The sequence below is a fragment of the Tenrec ecaudatus genome, chromosome 5 (assembly GCF_050624435.1).
Source record: "Tenrec ecaudatus isolate mTenEca1 chromosome 5, mTenEca1.hap1, whole genome shotgun sequence".
NCBI lineage: Eukaryota > Metazoa > Chordata > Mammalia > Afrosoricida > Tenrecidae > Tenrec > Tenrec ecaudatus.
Genome location: NC_134534.1, coordinates 36,024,309 through 36,045,584, shown reverse-complemented (window position 1 = coordinate 36,045,584; position 21,276 = coordinate 36,024,309). Strand labels below are relative to the sequence as shown.

The window sequence follows — 21,276 nt, the reverse complement described above, 5'->3', positions numbered from 1 at the left end:
GATCTGGGCAGGAGGTAATGTTATGTACTTGTTGATAAATGGGGACGGCCAGGTCATGTGCAGCAAAGGCGAGAGGCCTAGGGGGGAATCCAGGAGCACAGTGGCGTTTCAGGATGTGTGGAAGAGACGAAGACTAGGTAGGAGGAATAAGAAAAAAATAACGATGTCCTAAAAGCAAAGACTGACACCCTGCTTTCTCTTCATTACCAGGAGCGTGTGTCCCCAGAAGGAGCCCTGGTGGCACTGTGCGCTGCGCACTGGGCTGCTGGTAACCACAAGTCAGGCAGTTCAAACGCACGAGCTAGCCCGGAATGGAAAGCTGAGGCTGTCTGTTCATGTGAAGATTTACCATCTCAGAAACGCGATGGGGCAGTAATATTGGTGTCCTAGAGGGTCACTAGGAGGTGCAGTCAACTTGATGGTAGTGAGTTTGTTTATGTTCTGGTTTGTGTCACCAGAGCATGTCCCAAGGGAAAGAAAAATAAATGAATATCAAATATGAATACAAAATAATTTGAAGAACGCTTCAATCCTTACTTCATCTCTGCTGATGAGTTCATTGGAAAAAGTGAGTCCAGGCATAAGACCTCTCTTCTTTAACCAGAATATAGCAGCAAATGATCCCGAGAAGAAAATCCCTTCTACAGCAGCAAAAGCCACCACCCTTTCCCCTGCCAGACCAAGAAAAAAAATTGTTTTACTTTAACTATCATACAATGCAGACATTTTCCAATTTAACGTGTTTTTGTCCTGCTTTATTTTACAGCTCCATGGCTATTTTGCCAAGGCACCAAGCACACAGTTTAGCACCATGAACACAGGTCTTCAGCGTAGGGCATGTGCTTTCTCAGCCTACCTGTGTCCTTCTCGTCCTGGGTCACACTGGACTGTAGCAGCCCTGGGTGGCTGGGAAAATGATAGGATGCCAGAGAAGTGCTGTGCACCACAGGTGAGGACCGTGTAGGCAAGAATCCTGAGTCAGAGAGTACAGGGTGGGAAGAACTGCTGTATCAACCTAAAGACACTAATGTGCGAGTGGTTCCTACACGTGTAAGCTCCAGCTGGTTAAAGGCATGCACACGTGTGTGCTAAGGAAACAGTATTTCCATGGTGCTGTCCTTGGCTCCAGCACTACTTTCAGAGTCTATTGAGGACATGGATGTTTCCCTCCTTTCCCCTCTAAAGCCACTGTTTCTGAGTGGGCTTTTCAACCCACCTCTGAGAGAACCAGCTGGGAATAAAACGCAGACCCCTGAGGCTTACCCCCATAAAAAGACACCAACACCAACCCAGTGCTGCCGAGTTGGTTCTGACTGAAAACCACATGAGCGGGCACAGCAAAACTGCCCCAGGGAGTTTCCCAGGCTGTCAGCCTTCACAAACTCAGACTGCCATATCTTTTCTCCCGTGGAGCAGCTCAGAGGTTCAAACAGCTGACCCTGTGGTCAGCAGCCTAGCACTTTAACCACAGTACCACCAAGGCTCCTCAGTTCCACCCAGGCTTCCTAAATCACTCTTAGGCGATGCTGAGGATTCTGAAGGGGTTTTCTCCCCCAAATTCTCCAGCTGTTTTTTTTTGTGTGTGTGTGCACAGAGAAGCAATGTTTTTTCATTCTGAAAATGAACTACCAAGCAAGCATACATGTTTCTTCACTGAAATAGTACATGCTTAATACCTCACTGGTTTTCACGGTGTGGTCCAGGGTCCTGAGACCCTCTATAGGGACTGGGAGTTGAAATCTTCTTCATAATACGACTAAATCACCATTTGCCTTTTTTCACTCCCATTCTTCCAGGAGCATACAGCTTTCCAGAGAGTCGTGGACATCAACCCTCAGTAATCTGAAAAAACCAGCAAAATGCTCCTCTCCCTTTTTAAACTACACCGCTGAGGGAAGCTGAATTTTATTCACAGACTTCAACCTAACAATACCCTTCTACAAAAGGCAGAGCAGATGTGAGAATCCAGCTGTCACCTTCTGTGCCAGGCTTGAAAGACACTTGCCAAACAGTTAAAACCATGCCATCCTTCCCACTAACTTGGGGGCTGAGTCTTTATCATAAATGGTTTTATGTTAAACTTCAGTGGCTTATGCATTATTTTAAAATTATTAATCAAATAAGCATTTTTCTAATGTGCCAGTTTTCATTTCTAATACAAAGATATCAACAGATAAAATACACATAAATAAAAAATCCTTTGAAGTCCTCAATACTTTTTTAGAATGTAAAGGGGCCCTGAGGCTAGAAACGTTTAGATCGCCTTCCCTACCTGATGAGTAGAATCAGGGAAAGACCACTAGTTATTAAACTGGTAAGAATGGAGCAGGTAAAGAGCTATTCAAGTGAAATCTCTACTTTAAGAAAACTGAGTAAGTATTTATTGAGAAGGGACCATAAATAAGATTTAATGGAAATCACTTCCTTACGGGATCTCAACTCATCCAGAAGGCTGTTGACATTTTTACCTGTGAAGAATAAGCCTGTCACGGCAAACGATTACTCACTCTGGTTGGTCTGCACCATTTTTCAGAAACTGGGTGTTTGTTCCCTGAAAAACGCTAGCACTTTGATTTGCTTAAAATCTTAAGTAAGCATTCCAGAAGCAGGTACAAGCCCTGGCTTGTTATAATACTCATCAGATTCTATGCAGCTGTTTTATTTACCTAGAATTTATACACGGATATGATGGTACAGTGGTTAAACTTGGGGCAGCTAACTACAAAGTTAGCAGTTCACAACCACTAACTACTCTGCGGGAGAAAGAGAACCATGTTGGAAACCTACCAGTTGTACCCTATCCTGTAAGGTTGCTATGAGTTGGCATCGACTGGATGGCAATGAGTGGGGTTTTTTGGTTTAGCTTAACCTTCTAATTATTTAAAGTAGGTAATAGTTTTAGGTTACTTTATCAGAGGTTTCCAATGAATTTTAAGAGCAATAAAGGGGGATATTGAGACTCATGCTATGACTTTGATTGATACAAGTCAGTCCCGCCCCCCCCCCCCCCCTGTAAAACAGCATCAGGTCACCTGTGGCAATTCAGTGCACAGATAAACATAAGCTACGTACCAAAAGTAGACTTTCTGTCTGCTATCCATCTCAAAGCCCAATCTGCCTTTTTCTTAACACATGGCATTGTTTCGATTGCATTGAATAAAAATTCCCTGTAAACACAGAACAACAAAGGGCAAAGTTATCCCCCAGGGTTTCTTACTCCATTTCCAGAGGTTACGCAGAGGTAATAACTGGGCCTGTGTGGCACGCTACGGGGTCTGTGGTGTTCCAGTCATTTCATGTGTCTATAAACTAGAGCAAGCAAAGTGAAACGCAAATCTAAAGAGGTCTCGATAGGGCCTAATAAAAAATGACTAAATCTAAAATGTTCAGTTTCTAAACAGACCGTGCTATTTTTTAAGATACAATGCCTGAAGATTAACCAGTTCTATATATAAGTTTGTTTGTTCATTTTAGTCCAAGATGCTGATAAGAAACAGAAAGCATACTCCTAAACCCCCAGACCTGAATAATCCTTTCTGAACATTTAGTTTGGGAGTACATTCTGTTCTTTACATAATAACCTATAGGAGAAGTCTTTACAAATAAAATCCCAGCAATAATACCTTTTCTTGGGATCTCTGATGTAAGTGTCTATTAGCAAACTGTACATCTCTGAGTGAACATTCTCGATGAGAATTTGAAAGCCATAGAAACAGCGAGCCTCTGGAACCTGCACCTCCTGACTAAAGCGCTCCACCTAAGAAAATAAGGGAAAACAGATGTGTCCAATTCTGTGGGCTCTCATTAAATGCCGGACAAAACACTGTGATTCAGAATCTAGGACCTGGGGTGGCACTGTGGGTAAGCATCAGCTGCTCCACCGGAGAGAGATGAGAATGCCTACTCTCAGAAGACTTCCAGTCTCAGAAATCGTAAGGAGAAGTGCTGCCCTGTCCGAAAGGGTCCCCAAGAGCTGGAATTGACTCAATGGCAGTAGGGGTGGTATTCAAAATCTGGGCAAAAGAATTATCACTTTGAAACTGCCTGCCTGCCACAAATGGGTCAAAATGACCTTAAGGGTCACTTTAAGCAGTACTGTTTACTTATCAGCCCCTCAACAACAAATTAGTTGTACAATGTATTCTTAAGTAATTAAATGAACTGTGCTGCTAGGTAGAAATGATGTGCATAAGTCAAACACATTTTAGCACATCTACCAAAAAATAAGTACCATGCCCTGCAGAATTGGCCTTACATCATTTCTGGTTTTTGTTTGGCAGTAGGCAGTCAGTTAATCACCTACTGAAGCCCATTCTAGTTCATGAGGACAGTTCTGATTTTTTAAATTCCCTTTAGTAAGCATGCTCGCCCTTGATCACCCCTGCTCCAGTTTAGAGACGGGGAGCCAGAACCAAATGCTCGAATACAGAATTCAGTAAGGTCACTAAGGTGCAGGTTCTCGATGCTAAGGTTAAAACTCAAGCACACTTTTATGCATTAAGGCTAATGCTGATTGGTATAGCTTATGTTTGGCTTCATGATATCTTGCTGATCACCTGCAGAAACAGACCTTCTACTCTGACACCTTCATCAGGAATATTTTCAAGAGTTAAACTTCAATGAACTAAGGTCTTAGACTCTTGACATCTTTTAAAAAATTTTTTCAGGCTCCGTCAAATGACTTTACTGCCACTGTTATCATTTAACTGTGGACTGGGGACAAGAGTAAAATAAAACAAAACTCTTACCAAGTTTTCATTTACAATTCCATCACTGGCTGCAAAAAAAGCTAAGATGTGAGAGATAAAACACTTCTCATTTGATTTCAGCTTGTTCCAGTGAGGGAGATCCTTTGATAAGTCAACCTGAAATAAAAAGATTGTTTTCAAGAATTTTAACTTGCAGCTAAATTCTTCCTAAAACATTTAGAAAACTAACTTTCACCCCCAAAGTTGAGGAGGGTGGTTCTCATTATTGGTAAACTATGAAAAAAGAAACAAAATAGGCAAAAACATGATGAAGGAATCTGATTTTCTAGCTGAGAAATACACTGAACACAATGCACTTTAAAAATATTAAAATGATGGGGGGGTCAGCCCCAATGCCAACTACTAAGTGGATACCTGCTCCTCTCCCCAGAAGAATTTTTCGAAGGACGGCACTGAATCTGCAGCTCTGGGAGAGGGACATATCTGATGGGAGCACACAGGAGCAGATAAAGTGGGAGGAGGAGAGAGTGTAGCACATCATGGCCCACAAGGCATTGAGGACAATGTTCCCAATTAGAGCAGCCAATCGACAGAGAGGACCACATGGCCGGCCCCACTGTGAGACATGACGCCCCTCACTGACTCACAGCCCTACAGGGACAACACCTGAGACACAGTGTGGGAATTGCACCTGATCTGATCCCGCCACACTGAGGGAAAACACTAAGGGGTGCAACAGAACAGCAAGGCAATGGAGCGGCGAGGTCCCCAGGGAATGCTGAAGGTGGACTTTGGGGCCAGGGCATGGTGCCCCAACAGATTGGACCGGAAAACACTTCTAAGGGCCAAAAAACAATCCTTGAACTAACTACAAGCTTTTCTTTCTTGTTGTGTTTTGGTTTTTTTTGTCATTGGTTTGTTGTTGTTTTGTTGTATATTATTGCTTGGTTTTGCTCTGTCTTGCTTTTGTGCATGTTACTATCTCCGCAGGTCTGTCTAAATAAGATAGGCTGGATGAACAATTTGGAGGAGAAAACAATGGGACCGACAATTCCAGGGAGGACATAAGAGAGGGGGAGGTGGAGGGAAAGGAAGTAGTGTTAACAAACCCAGGGACAAGGGAATAATAAGTGACCCAAATCGGTGGTGAGAAGGGTGTGGGAGGCTTGGTAGGGCATGATCAAGGGTTATGTAACCAAGAGGAACTGCTGAAACCCTGGTGGGGTCTGAGCATGACAGGAGGAAAGTCAAAGGAAATAGAGGAAAGAACTGGGAGGCAAAGGGCATTTATAGAGATCTAGATAAAGACATGTTAATATGTAAATATATTTACATATTAGGATGGGGAAATAGATCTCTGTGCATATATTTATAGGTTTGGCATAAAGGTAGTAGAAGGACATTGGGCCCCCACTCAAGTAGGCCACTGGACACCCCCTTACAGAAGGGTCTCAGGGAAGAGAGGAGCCAGTGAGGGTGCGATGTAGCTAGCAACAATGAAAAATACAACTTTCCTCTAGTTCTTAAATGCTCCCCTCCCCACACTATAATGATCCCAGTTCTACCTTGCAAGTCTGGCTAAATCAGAGAATATACACTGGTACAGATAGAAACTGGAAACACAGGAAATCCAGGGTAGATGATCCCTTCAGGACCAGTGGTGTGAGTGGCAATACTGGGAGGGTAGAGGAAGGGTGGGTTTGAAAGGGGGAACTGATTACAAGTATCTACATGTGACCTCCTCCCTGTGGGATGGACAACAGAAAAGTGGGTAAAGGGAGATGTTGGATGGGGCAAGATATGACAAAATAATTTATAAATTATCAAGGGTTCATGAGGGAAGGGCAAGAGGGGAGGGAAGGGAAAAAATGAGGACCTGATGCTAGGGGCTTAAGTGGAGAGCAATCTTTTTGAGAATGATGAGGGCAATGAATGTACAAATGTGCTTTACATAATTGATGTATGTATGGATTGTGAAAAGAATTGCATGAGCCCCTAATAAAGCAATTAAAAAATAGTAAGACAAATAAGAAGGGCTCAAGTAGAAAGCAAATGTTTTGAGAATGATGATGACAACAAATGTACAAATGTGCTTGACACGATGGTTGGATGTGTGGGTTGTGATAAGAGTTGTAGGATCCCCCCAATAAAATGATTTAAAATAAGAACATGAACATTCAAGTTTCATGAAAAGTTATCCATTACAGGGATTGAATCCATGTGTGTTTTATGTAATGCTCTTCTTATTGTTAGCTAGTCTAGGCCCAGATGCTGCTGTTTCCGGCTCAGAGGGACCCCATGTGTATCAGAGCAGAACTGTGCTCCACAGGGATTCCAATGGCAATTTTGGGGGAAACAGATCACCAGGCCATTCTTCTAAGGTACTTCTGGGTACATTCAAATTTTCAACCTTTTGCTAGAAGTCTGGGGTATTAACTGCTAACAACCCCCAAGGACTCCCAGGCAGATAATCCCTCCACCCTCCCAAACGCACGGTCATGGCCAATTCTGGCTCATGGGGCACTCGCACACAGCCTTACCATTCTCCCTCCCAGTGGCTAGTAATTTGCACTGCTGCCCTTGTGGGCTGGTCACCCAATGCCTATCTTACAGTGCCACCTAGACTCCTTAGACATAATAAGCATCTGTAAATCAATTACAACTATCACTTTACTTTCAGCTAATGTACTTTTAAGGAGCTGTAGGGTATGCATTGGGCTGCCAACCACAAGGTCAGCAGTTTAAATCCACTAGCCACAGCATAGGAGAAAGATGAGGCTGTCTTCTCCTATAATGATTTACATACAATCTTGGAAATTCTAAGGAGTAACTCTGCCTAGAGTTGCAATGTGTTAGAATTGGTTTGATGGCACTAAATTTGGTATTGGTTTTTGAAATCTAATTTTATACCAGAAATAAGGTTAGGCAAGTAACTACCAGAGTTTCAAAGCAATGTATAGGCATGACTTACTCTAGAAACAAAAATATTTAAAAGGTTCATTAGAACTAGTCCTGGGATTTGAGAGATATGCAGTCTAGAGTTTGGCAGCATCTACAATTTAAAACTTGTCTTTAAATGTACCTTATAGATATCATGTTGTCTCAGAACAATCTCTTCATGTTTCACAATATCCCTGTAAGCATTTGAAATAAGCAATTGTCCTTTGTCTTCCTTGTCTATTTATTCTAACCTCATTTTTTAACCTTTCCAAAGAAGACTAATGCTCCATCATTTTAATAATCCATCATTCTAAAATTATTTTCCAATTAACTTATTATTTTAAATGAATACATACTACATGCTACATGACAGACACTAAGCTCAGTGTTAGAGATAAGTGAAACAGAGAGAGGGGACTATATGTACAAATCTTTGAAGATACAAAAAATGTAACAATCAAGTTCTGTTCTATGAAAATCTCAGCTCAGGTTTAAGTGAGGGACATCTTCATGGTTCTCATATATTATATTCCTGATATTAAATGTTAATTGTAATATGCTTGTTTATAAGTACTATACTTTCAGCTTAACCCTCTGACCACTTATTTATATTACATTGCGCATCATTCATTTTGCATTTACAGAATCTACCTCCTTCTCATTCAAAGGAGTTTTTTAATTTTGAGTATCATTTAGAATTAGAATCCTATCACCTGAAATGTAAGATTCTCTGCCTAGCTTTTCCTCATTTGAGCCAAATATTTCAATTCCACTATCAAAATGTCCTGATTCCAAACTTTTCTTAAATGGATTTAAAAAAAATCCCCATACTTTCTGCTTTCTGAATTAGGTTTCTGATCATCAGTAATATTTGAGGATTAAGTTAAACAAACCATTAATAAAATAAAGGTGTCTAAATCTCATTAAATTGTAATGCACATCATTTTTAAATGAACAATATTTGAACCAAAAGATCTTTCTTTCAAAGTATTTGATTATTCTTATAAGCTGCCTACAAAACATGTACCAGCTTGTATGTTTTAAGTATTTTAATAGTAATAGTTCTTATAGTTCAATACATTTCTTAAAAGATGCAAAGAACTGTAAAATTCAAGAAATAAAAACATCAGAAATAACGTTCAACTGGTAACTAAAATGGCCACCTGTGTACTCCACTTGTTTTTTTAACCATTTGTTCTCTTAACCCTGTTTAAGTACTTTGTAAAACCACAGGCGGTTAAAGACAGGTGTGCTGAGCACAGCCCCATATGAACACACTGGGTTGTTGTTCAACACAGCTACAATATAGCAAGTATGTTGACAATGTAACAACACAATACAAATGGATAAGTGGGTAAAATTAGTATAACAGAACATTTTAAAAATGTTCCTCCCTGGGAGAGGGACAGCAGAGAAGGGGGGAAGGGAGACTCCGGATAGGGCAAGATATGACAAAATAACAATGTGTAAATTACCAAGGGCTCATGAGGGAGGGGGGAGCGGGAAGGGAGGGGAAAAAAAAAAGAGGACCTGATGCAAAGGGCTTAAGTGGAGAGCAAATGCTTTGAGAATGATTGGGGCAGGGAATGTATGGATGTGCTTTATACAATTGATGTATGTATATGTATGGATTGTGATAAGAGTTGTATGAGTCCCTAATAAAATGTAAAAAAAGAAAAGAGGAGAAAAAAATAATTAGGGCAAAGAATGTACAGATGTGCTTTATACAATTGATGTATGTATATGTAGGGACTGTGATAAGAGTTGTATGAGCCCCTAATAAATTGTTTTAAAAAAATGCCTTCCAGGAGTTGTATGTGTAAATTAATAGCTTACATTTATTTAGTGCCTACTGAGTATGGAGTATCATTCTAAATGTCTCATTAGTTTTTATAAGGCAGTGAGCCAGGTGCTGTTAGTCCAGTTTACAACGAGGAATCACAGAGAGAGAGAGATGAAGGGGTCTTCCCAAGTACACAGCTAATAACAGTGAAGCCAGGTTTTCTGTCTAGGTAGTCTGGCTCTAGAGCAGTGTTTCTCAAACTGGGTGATAGCACCCCTGGGGTCTTGAACAATCCAAAGGGGCTGCAGAAGCCCCTGAATTATGGACTATAGTACAAACGTTTTTCATTGCTGGCAGGGCACTCAGTGATTTTTTTTTTCCCCTGAAAAGAAGGCAGTCGGCCAAATAAGTTTGGGATATCTTATGATCTAGAGTAGGGGTCCTCACACTTTTTAAACAAGGGCCAGTTCACTGACCCTCAGACCATTGGCGGGCCGTACAGAGTTTTAAAAAAAATATGAACAAATTCCTATACACACTGGACGAGTTGGCTGCTAAGCAGGACAGGCAGCGGCAGCAAAAACACCCAGCGGGCCAGATAAATGTCCCCGGCGGGTTGCATGTGGCCCGCGGGCTGTAGTTTGAGGACCCCGGTTCTAGAGCCTACACTTTAACAGTATGTGTTTACATATATAGTATCAATCTCTAGAGCAATATATAGATAATCTCTATAGCAATACATATATTATGTGTGTGTTTACCTGCCTATCTATCCCTAACCCTGGATGATGCAAAGGGCTAAGCACTACATACCAGTCAAGAGGTTGGCAGTTCAAACCCACTTAGAGGTGCCCTAGAAGACAGGGTTGGGGATCTGCTCCCAAAAGGCCACATTCTTGGAAAACTCCATGGAGCAGTTCTAGCTGTACACATGGGGTCATTATGAGCTGGAACTGATTCAAAGGCAATCAACACATGTCCATATACTTATGAGGGGTTTCAAAAGTTCATGAAAAAGCTAGATTAAAAGATACTGGAAAATTTTCAGGAGCTTTATGAAGCCCCCATATATATGTATGTGTGTGTATGTACAGACTCAAACCAGGTATCATTCATCATGTTCAGAGGTGAAGACTAATGATGTGTCCACTACAGGGTTTCGAACCACTTCTTCCCAGTTTAGTAGTCGTGGCCAACGAAGCAAAATCAGAATGGACTCTTAATTTGTAAAAGGTGGGGAAACCAGAACGGTATCCAGAACCAGAGAAAATGACAGGCCAGCGCCCTGCTAGAAACTCCAACTTTGCCACAGAAAACAGGGCTGTGAGTGTGCTCCACGGTAGCCATAGGGCCAGCAGTGTGGGAAGCAGGATGGCCTTGCTTCAAGATGGCAGCCAATTATACCACAGTCCTGGTATTAATCCCATCCCCTGCAGCAGGCTCCTCAAAGGGCTCATTGTGTTGCTTCCCAAGCCTCCCCCCCCTTCCAGTTCCAATAACTTTTCCACTTCTGTTATTATCCTGCTTCACTCAAATTTTGAAAATTCAGCTTGTTCAAATTTCGCTTTGTTGGCCATGACTGAACTGGTCTGAAGCCATTGTTTGAGGAGACCACTGTGCAGTCCCATGCACTGTCCTATCCAAACCAGTCTGTGTTCTTTCAACTCATTTCCAAGATGGAAAACGTGGCACCAACAGAGAGCATTCTTCAGCTGTCCTTCTGTTCATGGCAGGCGTGCCAGGCTGATGTGGCTGGCAGTGGAGGCAGACTGGAAGGAGCACTGCAAACCAAGCTGGCAAGCTCAGTCAGCAGTGAGTGTGTTCGCTGCCTGCCTGCAAGGACTGACTCTCCGAGTGATTGCTCCCTCTGCACAGCAGCCACGGCTCCCAGATGAGAAAGGCTACCGAGCCTTCCCTGTGTTTTCGGCTGTAGCAACGCTGCCATGTCACTTAGCCTGCTGGCCATCGGTATCGATAACCCGTATATGGCCACAGAAAACCAAGATATATTTAAAAGCAGGAAATGTTGTATTAGATATGAAAAGCAATCAGGATGAGAAGCTGTTTTCGAAACAGGAAACTTGTTCGTATAAAACATTGGAGGACACTGTATTTTGCCTCCAGAATTCAAAGCATCTTAGACAACCGAGTTAACATAATCTCAGTTAAAATTGTCCAAGTACCACATACCAGAAGACAAGAACACAAACACTGTAGAACACTAGGCGAGGTGACAGCGACTCTTACCTCTTCTGCTGTCCAGAAGGACGCCTGCGCCTGCTTGTACATCTTCCAAATATCAGGGTACTGGATCGGAAAGATGACAAATCGGCGAGAACTCTTTCTAAGGAGTGGCTCGTCATGTGACTTCTCTTCATTTTCATTGGCATCTGAAGATAAGCTCTTTAGGAATAAAGTACAAACCACTTTTTAATGTAATTGAAGAGGCAGTGAGTGATTTCACGTGGCTCTTCTAGCCAAAATCTCTGACTCAGTGCTTCTCCACTTTCCTCAAGCCACAGCCCTTTCAGACAGTTCTTTATGTGGTAGTGACCAGCCCCCACCCCACAACCATCACATTATTTTCATTGCTACTTCATCACTGTCATTTTGCTACTGCTATGAATCAGGCAACCCCTATGAAAGGGTCATTCGACCCCCAAAGGGGTCATGACCACAGGTGGAGAATGCTGCTTTAACCCCTGCCCAACGACCTTTCCATGCATGGGTATGGGTAAGAGCGTGGGGGAAGATGCTGATAGGATTCACCTACTTGTGAACAGGAGTCACTGGCACGGCAGCCTGCTCTCTGTAGAAAATGAGCCCATCGAGAAGCAAGAGAGGGGATCACATTATCAGCAAGAGCAAAGAATGCAGCTCGTCCTCTGACTAATTCAATATATGTCCAGATTACAATAGTGCGACAACTATACACACTGAAATCAAGCCTCCTCTGAGCACCCCTACACCTCACTTCCAACCGAAAGGCTAGGATTAGGTACCTCACTTAAACACGGTGCTTCCTTTACCCTAACATAGCACATCTCTCATGGCAATTAATACCTTACTTATCTGTAGGCTCTAGGCTAGTGGTTCTCAACCTGTGGGTCGTGACCCCTTCGGGAGTCAAACAACCCTTTCACAGGGGTCGCCTAAGACCATTGGAAAGCACATCTTTCTGACGGTCTGTGGAACCGAGACACCGCTCCTCTATCCATCTCCAGGCGGCCTGCCCACATGCAGATACACCCACATCCAAGTACCGGGGGTGAAGACTGTTACCCAGGCTACACCATGCTTCAAGACAAAATTTCATTTATTTGTCATTAGAAATACATGTTTCACAATATATAATTACATATTGTTTTTGTGATTAATCACTATGCTTTAATTATGTTCAATTTTTAACAATGAAAATACATCCTGCATATCAGATATTTACATGATGATTCATAACAGTAGCAAACTTACAGTTATGAAGTAGCAACGAAAATAATTTTATGGTTGGGTTCACCACAACATGAGGAACTATATTAAAGGGTTGCAGCATTAGGAAGGTTGAGAACCACTGCTCTAGACCATAAGTTTCCAAACTTATTTGGCCTACTGCACCCTTAAAAAAATTACTGTGTCCCTCCACCACCCCCCTATAATTAAAACTTGTACTATAGCCCGAGATAAAGGACAGGCATTTGCTTTTGCAGCTCCTGGATTGGTTTAACACTACCCCCCACGGCCTCCATCCCCTGCAGGGGGAGGTACTGGCCACTTTACGAAGCACTGCTCAAGACTAGGCTTCATGTGACTTAAATCTGTCTTTATCCAGGTGGAATTCCTCAAGCCTAGTACAGCCTCTGATACTAATGAATATTTACAAATATTTGAGCAAATTTTTAAAATGGAGATGCTCCTGCATTTAGCTGATTAATTTTGTTATTTAGTCAGTGCACCATTAACAGCCTCCAGTCTTGGAGGAAGTCCAAGATACTGAACAACTGTTCCACGCACAAGGGCAGGAAACACACATCAAAGCAAGGCCTTCAGGTCTGGCAATGAGGTAGCTTTTGAGCCCAGTCCCCACAGGTGCTTGGCCAACATGATCCACTGAATCCATATGACCGTGTCAAAATGGGTAAAGTGATTTTCATTTTACTGATGGGGAAACTAACCCTTGGTGGGGTAGATAATAGACCCAGAATCACTCAACTAATAAGTAGCAGAAATAAGATTAGAACTGAGAAATGTCTGAATCATGGCCTTGCCTTAAGCTACATGTCTGTGTGGGTAACAGGCTGGAATAGGGCCAGTCTACAACTACAACCCATAATTCAAAACAATGAGAAGAACTAAGGATAAAGAAACTATAAACTTCTATGTCTTACTAACAAAAATAATTTAACAAATAGCAGTGACATAACCAATGAAATGGTGGGGAGAGGCGGGGAGGGGAGGGGGAGAAACACCTAATTTGAGTCCTAGGAAAAGCAAAGGGGAAAAAATAACTTGCATGTATATAGAATTGGAAGAGTCAATGTAACTCAAGACTAGTGAAAAAAAAAGTCAAAGTGATAAAGTTTAAGGCAGTAGCTTTTAGCTAAGTTTCCAAAACATAAACTGATATCATCTCAAACGGCACTAGCTCTCCACATGCTTTTCCAAGTGAAAATCACTTACGTGACAAGGGCATGCGACTGCAGAGAATGTGCTTCACACGAGAATGGTAAGGCAGAAGAAAGCAAGGCTCAAAAGCGGCATTTGGGGAACTGGCACCTCTACAACATATCTTGGTGGGAACCCAATGACCACGTTACGCCAGATGATTCTCTCTCATGTAAAACTGCTTTCTTTTATAATAAGGACATAATATTAGCCATGTTCTCATGCAAGTCATCAAATCTGGGTATCACCATCTGCAAATTACATGTATTTTCTGCCATAGTTATTTCAAAGCACTGTTATAAAGCTCCCATTTGTTAATGTCTTTGTACATTCTCAAGTGCTATACACTTTCTAAATTATTATAGTTATACACGGTTACAGTAGTGTGATTATTGACTACAGCTGTGTTTCTGAGTAGCCCTGGTGGTGGAGTAAGGTCAGCAGTTCAAATAGACCAGCCTCTAGGTTGGGAGAAAAGATGAGGTTGTCTGTAAAGATTAGTCTCGACCCCAGAAAAATTTATTTCACAGGACAGCACTGAAGCTGCAGCTCAGAGAGAGGGACATGTCTGATCAGAGTACATGGGAGCAAATGAAGGGGGAGGAGGAAAGTGGAGCACATCCTGGCCCACCAGGCCTTGAGGACGATATCCCCTCAGAGCAGCCAATCCACAGAGAAGACCATATGACCGGCCCCACTAAGAGACACAAGATCCCTCACTGACCCACAGCCCTGGAGACAAGTGTAGGAACTGAGCCCGATCTGATCCCGCCACACCGAGGCAAAACAGCAAGGGGGTGCAACAGAACAGCAAGGGGAACAGGGCAACGAAGTCCCTAGGGAATACCAAAAATAGACTTTGGGGCCGGGGCTTGGCACCCCCCATCAGCCTCGACTGGCAAACAATCCCAAAGGCCAACAAACAGTCTTTGAACTAACAACAAGCTTTCCTTTGTTTTTTGTGTCTTGGCTTGTTGTTGTCTTGTTTTCTTTTGTTGCTTTGTTTTACTGTCTTGTTTTTGTGCATGTTATTATCTCCACAGATCTGTCTAAATAAGATAGGCTGGATGAACAATCTGGAGAAAACAACAGGACCAACAGTTCCGGAGGGACATGAAAGAGGGTGAGGTGGGGAGAAAGGAAGTGGTATTAACAAACCCAGGGACAAAGGAACAACAAGTGATCCAAAGTTGTGGTGAGGATGGTACAGGAGGCCTGGTAGGGTGTGATCAAGGGTAATGTAACCAAGAGGAATTAATGAAACTCAAATGAAAGGTGAGCATGATAGTGGGACAAGAGGAAAGTAAAAGGAAATAGAGGAAAAAACTAGGAGGCAAAGGGCATTTATGGAGGTCTAAATAAAGACATGTACATATGTAAATATATTTATATATGATGATAAGGAAATAGATCTATGTGCATATATTTATAGGTTTAGTATTAAGGTAGCAGATCAACATTGGGCCTCCACTCAAGTACTCCCTCAATGCAAGAACACTTTGTTCTATTAAACTGGCATTCCATGATGCTCATTTTCACAACGCAATCAGCGGGTGCATAAGCAAATATGGTGAAGAAAGCGGATGGAGCCCAACTGTCAAAAGACATAGCATCTAGGATCTTAAAGACTTGAAGATAAACAAGCTGCCATCTAGCTGAGAAGCAACAAAGCTCACCTGGAAGAAGCACACCAGCCTGTGTGATCACGAGGTGCCGAAGGGATCAGTTATCAAAGAACAAAAGATCATATCATTGTGTGCTCACTTTCCCAATATGATTGCTGAAGACAAATGGATGCATAAGCAAAAGTGCTGAAGAAAGCTGATGGTTCTAGTTATCAAAAGATATAGTGTCTGCAGTCTAAAGGCTTGAAGGTAAACAAGCAACCATGTAGCTCAGAAGCAACAAAGCCCACCTGGAAGAAGCACACCAGCCTGTGTGATCACGAGTTGTCGAAGGGATCAGGTATGAGGCAGTAAAGAACAAAAAAACCAAATCATTGTGAATGAAGGAGTACAGATTGGGGACCTAAAACCCATCTGTAGGCAACTGGACATCCCCTTACAGAAGGGTTGTGGGGAGGAGACGAGCCAGTCAGGGTGCAGTGTAGCAACAATAAAATATACAACTTTTCTCTAATTCCAAAATGCTTCCTCCCCTTCCCCCACTATCATGATCCCAGTTCTACCTTATAAATCTGCCTAGACTAGAGCATGTACACTGGTACAGATAGGAACTGGAAACACAGGGAATCCAGGACAGATGATCCCTTCAGGACCAGTGCTGAGAGTGGTGATACCAGGAGGGTGGAGGCAGGGTAGAGTCGAAAGGGGGAACCGATTACAGGAATCTACATATAACCTCTTCCCTGGGGGATGGACAACAGGAAATGGTGAAGGGAGATGCTGGACAGTGTAAGATATGACAAAATAAAAATAATTTATAAATTATCAAGGGTTCATGAGAGAAAGGGGAGAGGGGAGGGAGGGGAAAATGTGCTTGACACAATGGATGTATGTATGGATTGTGGTAAGAGTTATATGAGCCCCCAATAAAATGATTTAAAAAAGATTACAGTCTCGGAAACCCTACTGAGTTCTGCTCTGTACTATACGGCTAGTGTGAGTTGGAATTAACCTCACAGCAATGGGTTGGGGTTTGAGGCTGGCTGACCTGTTAAAAGTCCCTATATTCTTTTTTTAGTCCCTATATTCTTAAGCTCTAAGAACTGTCTGTAGTTATAATTATTATATGATCAATCAATATCCTCATATGACTGCCCTCGAAGAACTCGCATTCAAGAACTGCTACAGAAGCTTAAAAGGGAAATATTCCAACAAACTTGGGATAAGCTGGAATTGATGCCATGTTACAAAGGAGAGGGCGGTGACTGGTGACCATTTCAGACCTATCCTGGCCACGCTGCTCTTCCTGTGGCTCTTCGGTGCTTCCATCACTTCACCGCATCCTGGGGCCCGCAGTATTCTTTCAGGGGTGTCGTAATGGAGGTGCAAGTATATATCAGAGTTGAAATTCTTTACTTGTACTATATTTGCTATGTAGGGGATATTGAATGTTGGGAAAGGCACCAAAGAGCAGTCACTTTCTGGCACCAACAACCCTGCCCCTGGAAGAAGGAATTCTTAAACGCTGGCAAGTTGACCAGTGTCAGGATCCATGAAACTGCTAAAGACTGACAAAGGTCACATTTGTCTATACATTCTTTCTATTCCATCCTGATAGAATATGTGTTAAGAAGGGGAATTAGGATTGTATTATGAAAGATTTTGCAATGAGAAGATCAGGTTAAATCTACATAAAACATTTGAAATAGCCTTCAGATGACTGACCTACTCTCATGATGCTTAGAAAAAAAGCATGAACACATTTTAGCACACTTTCATGGGGGTCCTAGTCCCCGAAACCCTAAGCTCTCTAGGGTGCCCTCCTAGAACCCTGACCCAAGGACTCCTACCAGAAGAGGAAACACACGATACAAAAAAGGCAAGACTGTCTATGCCACTTTAAAAGAATTACAGATGGCTTTCGAAGGGTTTGAGATTGAGGCAAGGAGCCCTGGTTACACACTGGACTGCTAGTGGCAAGGTTAGTAGGTTCAGACCTACCAGGCCCTCTGTCAAAGGAAGATGCAGCTATCTGTTCCCAGGAAGACTGGCAGCCTTAGAAACCCACAAGGGCAAGTGGACCTCGGTGCTGTAGGTGGCAATGATTCAGAATTGACTCAGGGGAGTGAGTTTGGTTCACCTTGGGGCCACTGGAAGGGAATGAACGCAGAAAGGAAGGCAGAGGACACTTCGTGACGTCACACAGCCCAAGGAGTTGTTCCCTGTGCTCTGAGAAACTGTGGTTTCTTCCAGGGTGTCCCAAACGTTCAAAGTCTATCTTTTACATCTGCTTGAGAAACCACTAACTAGTGCATGAACTGGTGCCTCCAGGGCTCTCTCTCTTTTTAAAGGTATTTACTCTTTATTTTAAGAATATTGAGGAGGGGAAAAAGTGGAAAATGAGCTGATTCCAGGAACCCAAGTGGAAGGCGAATTTTGAGAATGACGAGGGCAATGAATGTATAAGGGTGCTTTACTCAATTGATGTGTGTATGGATTGTATTAAGAGTTGTATGAGCCCCAATAAAATGATTTATTAAAAATATTAAAAATTTTTAAAGATTAAAAAAATATTAAAAGTTGTGTAGCCCATATTGTAATTCAAGGCTCAGATAAACTAAATAAATAGTCTAAGGTTGCATAGCTCTCATGTTCTAGGTGTCTTTTTCTTCTCTATCTTGCTCTCTACTTAACCTGTCACTCAAAAAAACTTAAATTCTCCGCCATCAAGGTGACCCTACAGGTCAGGGCAGAAATGCCTCTTCGGGTTTCCAAAACTATAACTCTTTACCAGAATAGAAAGTCTCATCTTGCTCCCAAGGGGCAAGCTGGTGGTTGCAAACTGCCAAACTTGCGGTTAGTAACCCAACACATAACTCACTAAGCTACCAGGGCCCCCAGCTTCACTGGTAGGCCATTAAAATGGCAATGATAAATTCTGTTGAATTTGTTGTTCCAAAACAAAATTAAAAGGGAGCAGGGGGAAACCCACTAGTAACCAGTAATATTTGAGAGGCCCTCTTTAAGTGATGTGAACTGGTAGTTGAAAACTGATTAATGAGAGGAATCCTAAGAAAATAACCCATACTTTAAACCATGTAGTTTACTTTCAAGAACCCAAATCGACACTGGCTTACTGATCTGCACTAAGCCACTGGCAGGATGACTTGGTAATGTGGTAAAACGAACTAGGCAGCAGACTCCACGGGGTTGTGGCTGCACAGGTGTGAAGTGATGAGCAGCAGAGCTAATTTCAGTTGCCAATCCTTGGCAAGAGTCCACTGTCTCTCCCAGAATGCACTTTTAAGTTCTGCCTGCCTCAGTGTCTGGTCTCAAGGTCCCAAAAGGACATGTCAAAACATCCACCTAGGTTAAGATTCCCCAACTAGCTCTCCCGCTCTCCCCAGACCTGGTGTGGGCTTGCAATCTGCATGGCTGTCGTTTCCCATCCATCCCGTTTCTCTACTTGTGTGTGTGCCTCACTTCTCTTTTCCTAAGCTCGGACGGCATTTGTGGATGCTGGTGTGGTCAAAAAGAACCCTGGTGCAGCTAGGAGTTAGACCCAGGTAGCTACGCAAACCCTTCAGTTGCACAGGTGAGGCTGTCTGCTATTATAAAGATTTAAAACAGTCTTGGAGACCCTGTATAGCAATGCCATGAGTCACAGTCAAAGCCCTGTTTTTATGGGCATTATTACATATGAGTTAATATTTTACTTGGACAAACTAATAAAACTATAGATCAGTATCCCACTGGTTTGGTCATTCTCATTCTCACACTCACAGAAAAAGCTAATGGATCTTGATCTAGAAGGAAGTGTTTGGCTTTAGAGTTGGATGACTACTGAGTTATATGGTCTTAGGGATGCTACTTAACCGTTCCTGTTTAAACTTCCTTACATACGAGTTAATACTTTACTTGGACCGACGAATTGAAAGCTATGAAGCTTTCTCTCCGGAGGCTCACATCTGCACATACAAAATCTACATATCAATCCAAGAAACTCATGATCTCCTTTTTTCTTTTTTAAATCAATTTATGGGAACTCATAACATTCCACATATCAATTGTATCAAGCATTTGTGCATATGCTGCCATCATCATTTAATAAACATTTACTTTCTATTTGAGACCTTGGTATCAGCTCCTCTTTCCTTCCCTCGTGACTTCCTGTTAAGCTTCTTTATGGAGTCCTGGTAGTGCAATCCACTAAGCACTCAACTGCTAACGTCATGATTGGCAGTTCAAGCACACCAGCTACTCTAAGACGTAGCGATCTGCTCCGTAGTCAGAAATGTTCCCTAGGGTTGCTATGCATCAGAGTAAACTCACGGCAGTGGTTTGGGTCCTGGACTCTGTAGTGGTTCCCCTGAAGTGCTTCTGAAAACACAGACCCCAGATTCATTCCAAGAGATGTGATTCAGTGAGTCTGCAGTGGGTCCAGTAACCTACAGGTTCAGTTAACAAAGGACTTCTGGCAATCTGATGCAGGTGGCCCTCGTTTACCTATCACAAGGAGAATGAATGTAGAGAATGAAGGTGCTTAAGGTATTCTTGCATCTCAATTAAAAACTCTTGGACCAGATGAGCACTCACATTTATTTGAGAGCTAAAATTTTTGCCCTTGTCTTTGTGGGTCTGTACCACTGAGGGAGGGTAATACATAAGACTTCTAGACCGTAACAACTGATAGAGACATGAGCACAAAGAGAAATGTCTGGATTACCTGATCCTGCTACTACTGTCAAGTAGGTTCTGACTTATAGTGACCCTACAGGACTGAGTAGAACCGATCCCCAGGGTTTCCGAGAGTAAATCTCCATCAATGCAGATAGTCTCACCATTCTCTCTCCGGGTATCTGGTGGGTTGGCTTGCTGGTCTTGCAGAGTTTGATTAAACAAAAAATAAATGACCAAAACTGCCATGGAGTGGAAGTCAACCCTCTAACACAATGTAGAAATTCCTCTGTGGGTTTCCAAGGCTATAACTCACTACACTATCAGGACTCCTCTGGAGAAAAATGAAAGTCAGCTTCCATAAAGATATGAAACCTAGCAACCCACAGAGATAATTCTACTCTGTCCTATAGGGTTGCTATGATTCGGACTCACTTCACCTCAGTGGCAGTAAGTTGCAAAAGAAAACTATTTGAAAGGATTTAAATAGTTGCTGGATATTTAAAAATTCAAAATAAAATCTAGCCCTAAACCTTTCTAAAAGGATTTGCTGGGCTAAACGTGAGTTCTAAGATTTTCCTCTAAATACTGACAATATTAAATCATAAACAGCAATGAGTTCAACAGAAGTAAAAAATCAGTTCCTTTGTATAGAAGTGATTTAAAGGTATTAAAAAATAACAAGATATAAAAATTATAGAGAAATATAAAACAACTCACTAATCAACCCTGCTGTCAGGTAAATCTCAATTTATCCACTATTACTAGGTACTTCTGTCACTGAGGCAGAAGGCATGAGCATGGTAACTTAGGTTTGTTAGGCACTTATAACTTTTGTTTTGACTGTGCAAAGGCATTCAAGTGTGGGAATTATAACAAAAGA

General features: G+C 42.2%; 1 protein-coding gene across 4 annotated transcripts in view; it reads right to left on the bottom strand.

The window, feature by feature from the left end:
* RRM2B (ribonucleotide reductase regulatory TP53 inducible subunit M2B) overlaps positions 1-21,276 on the bottom strand; it is a 46,203-nt gene that overhangs the window by 21,240 nt on the left and 3,687 nt on the right. For all 4 annotated transcript variants that reach the window (XR_012784489.1, XM_075549423.1, XM_075549422.1 and 1 more), the window contains 5 exons: positions 11,680-11,835; positions 4,749-4,865; positions 3,624-3,757; positions 3,073-3,167; positions 538-671 (listed from right to left, as the gene is read on the bottom strand). Coding sequence is in view for 3 of the 4 variants with exons in the window: in XM_075549421.1 (XP_075405536.1) it covers positions 538-671; positions 3,073-3,167; positions 3,624-3,757; positions 4,749-4,865; positions 11,680-11,835 (636 nt within the window). In the remaining variant the exon portion in view is untranslated. The remainder of the gene's footprint in view (positions 1-537; positions 672-3,072; positions 3,168-3,623; positions 3,758-4,748; positions 4,866-11,679; positions 11,836-21,276) is intronic.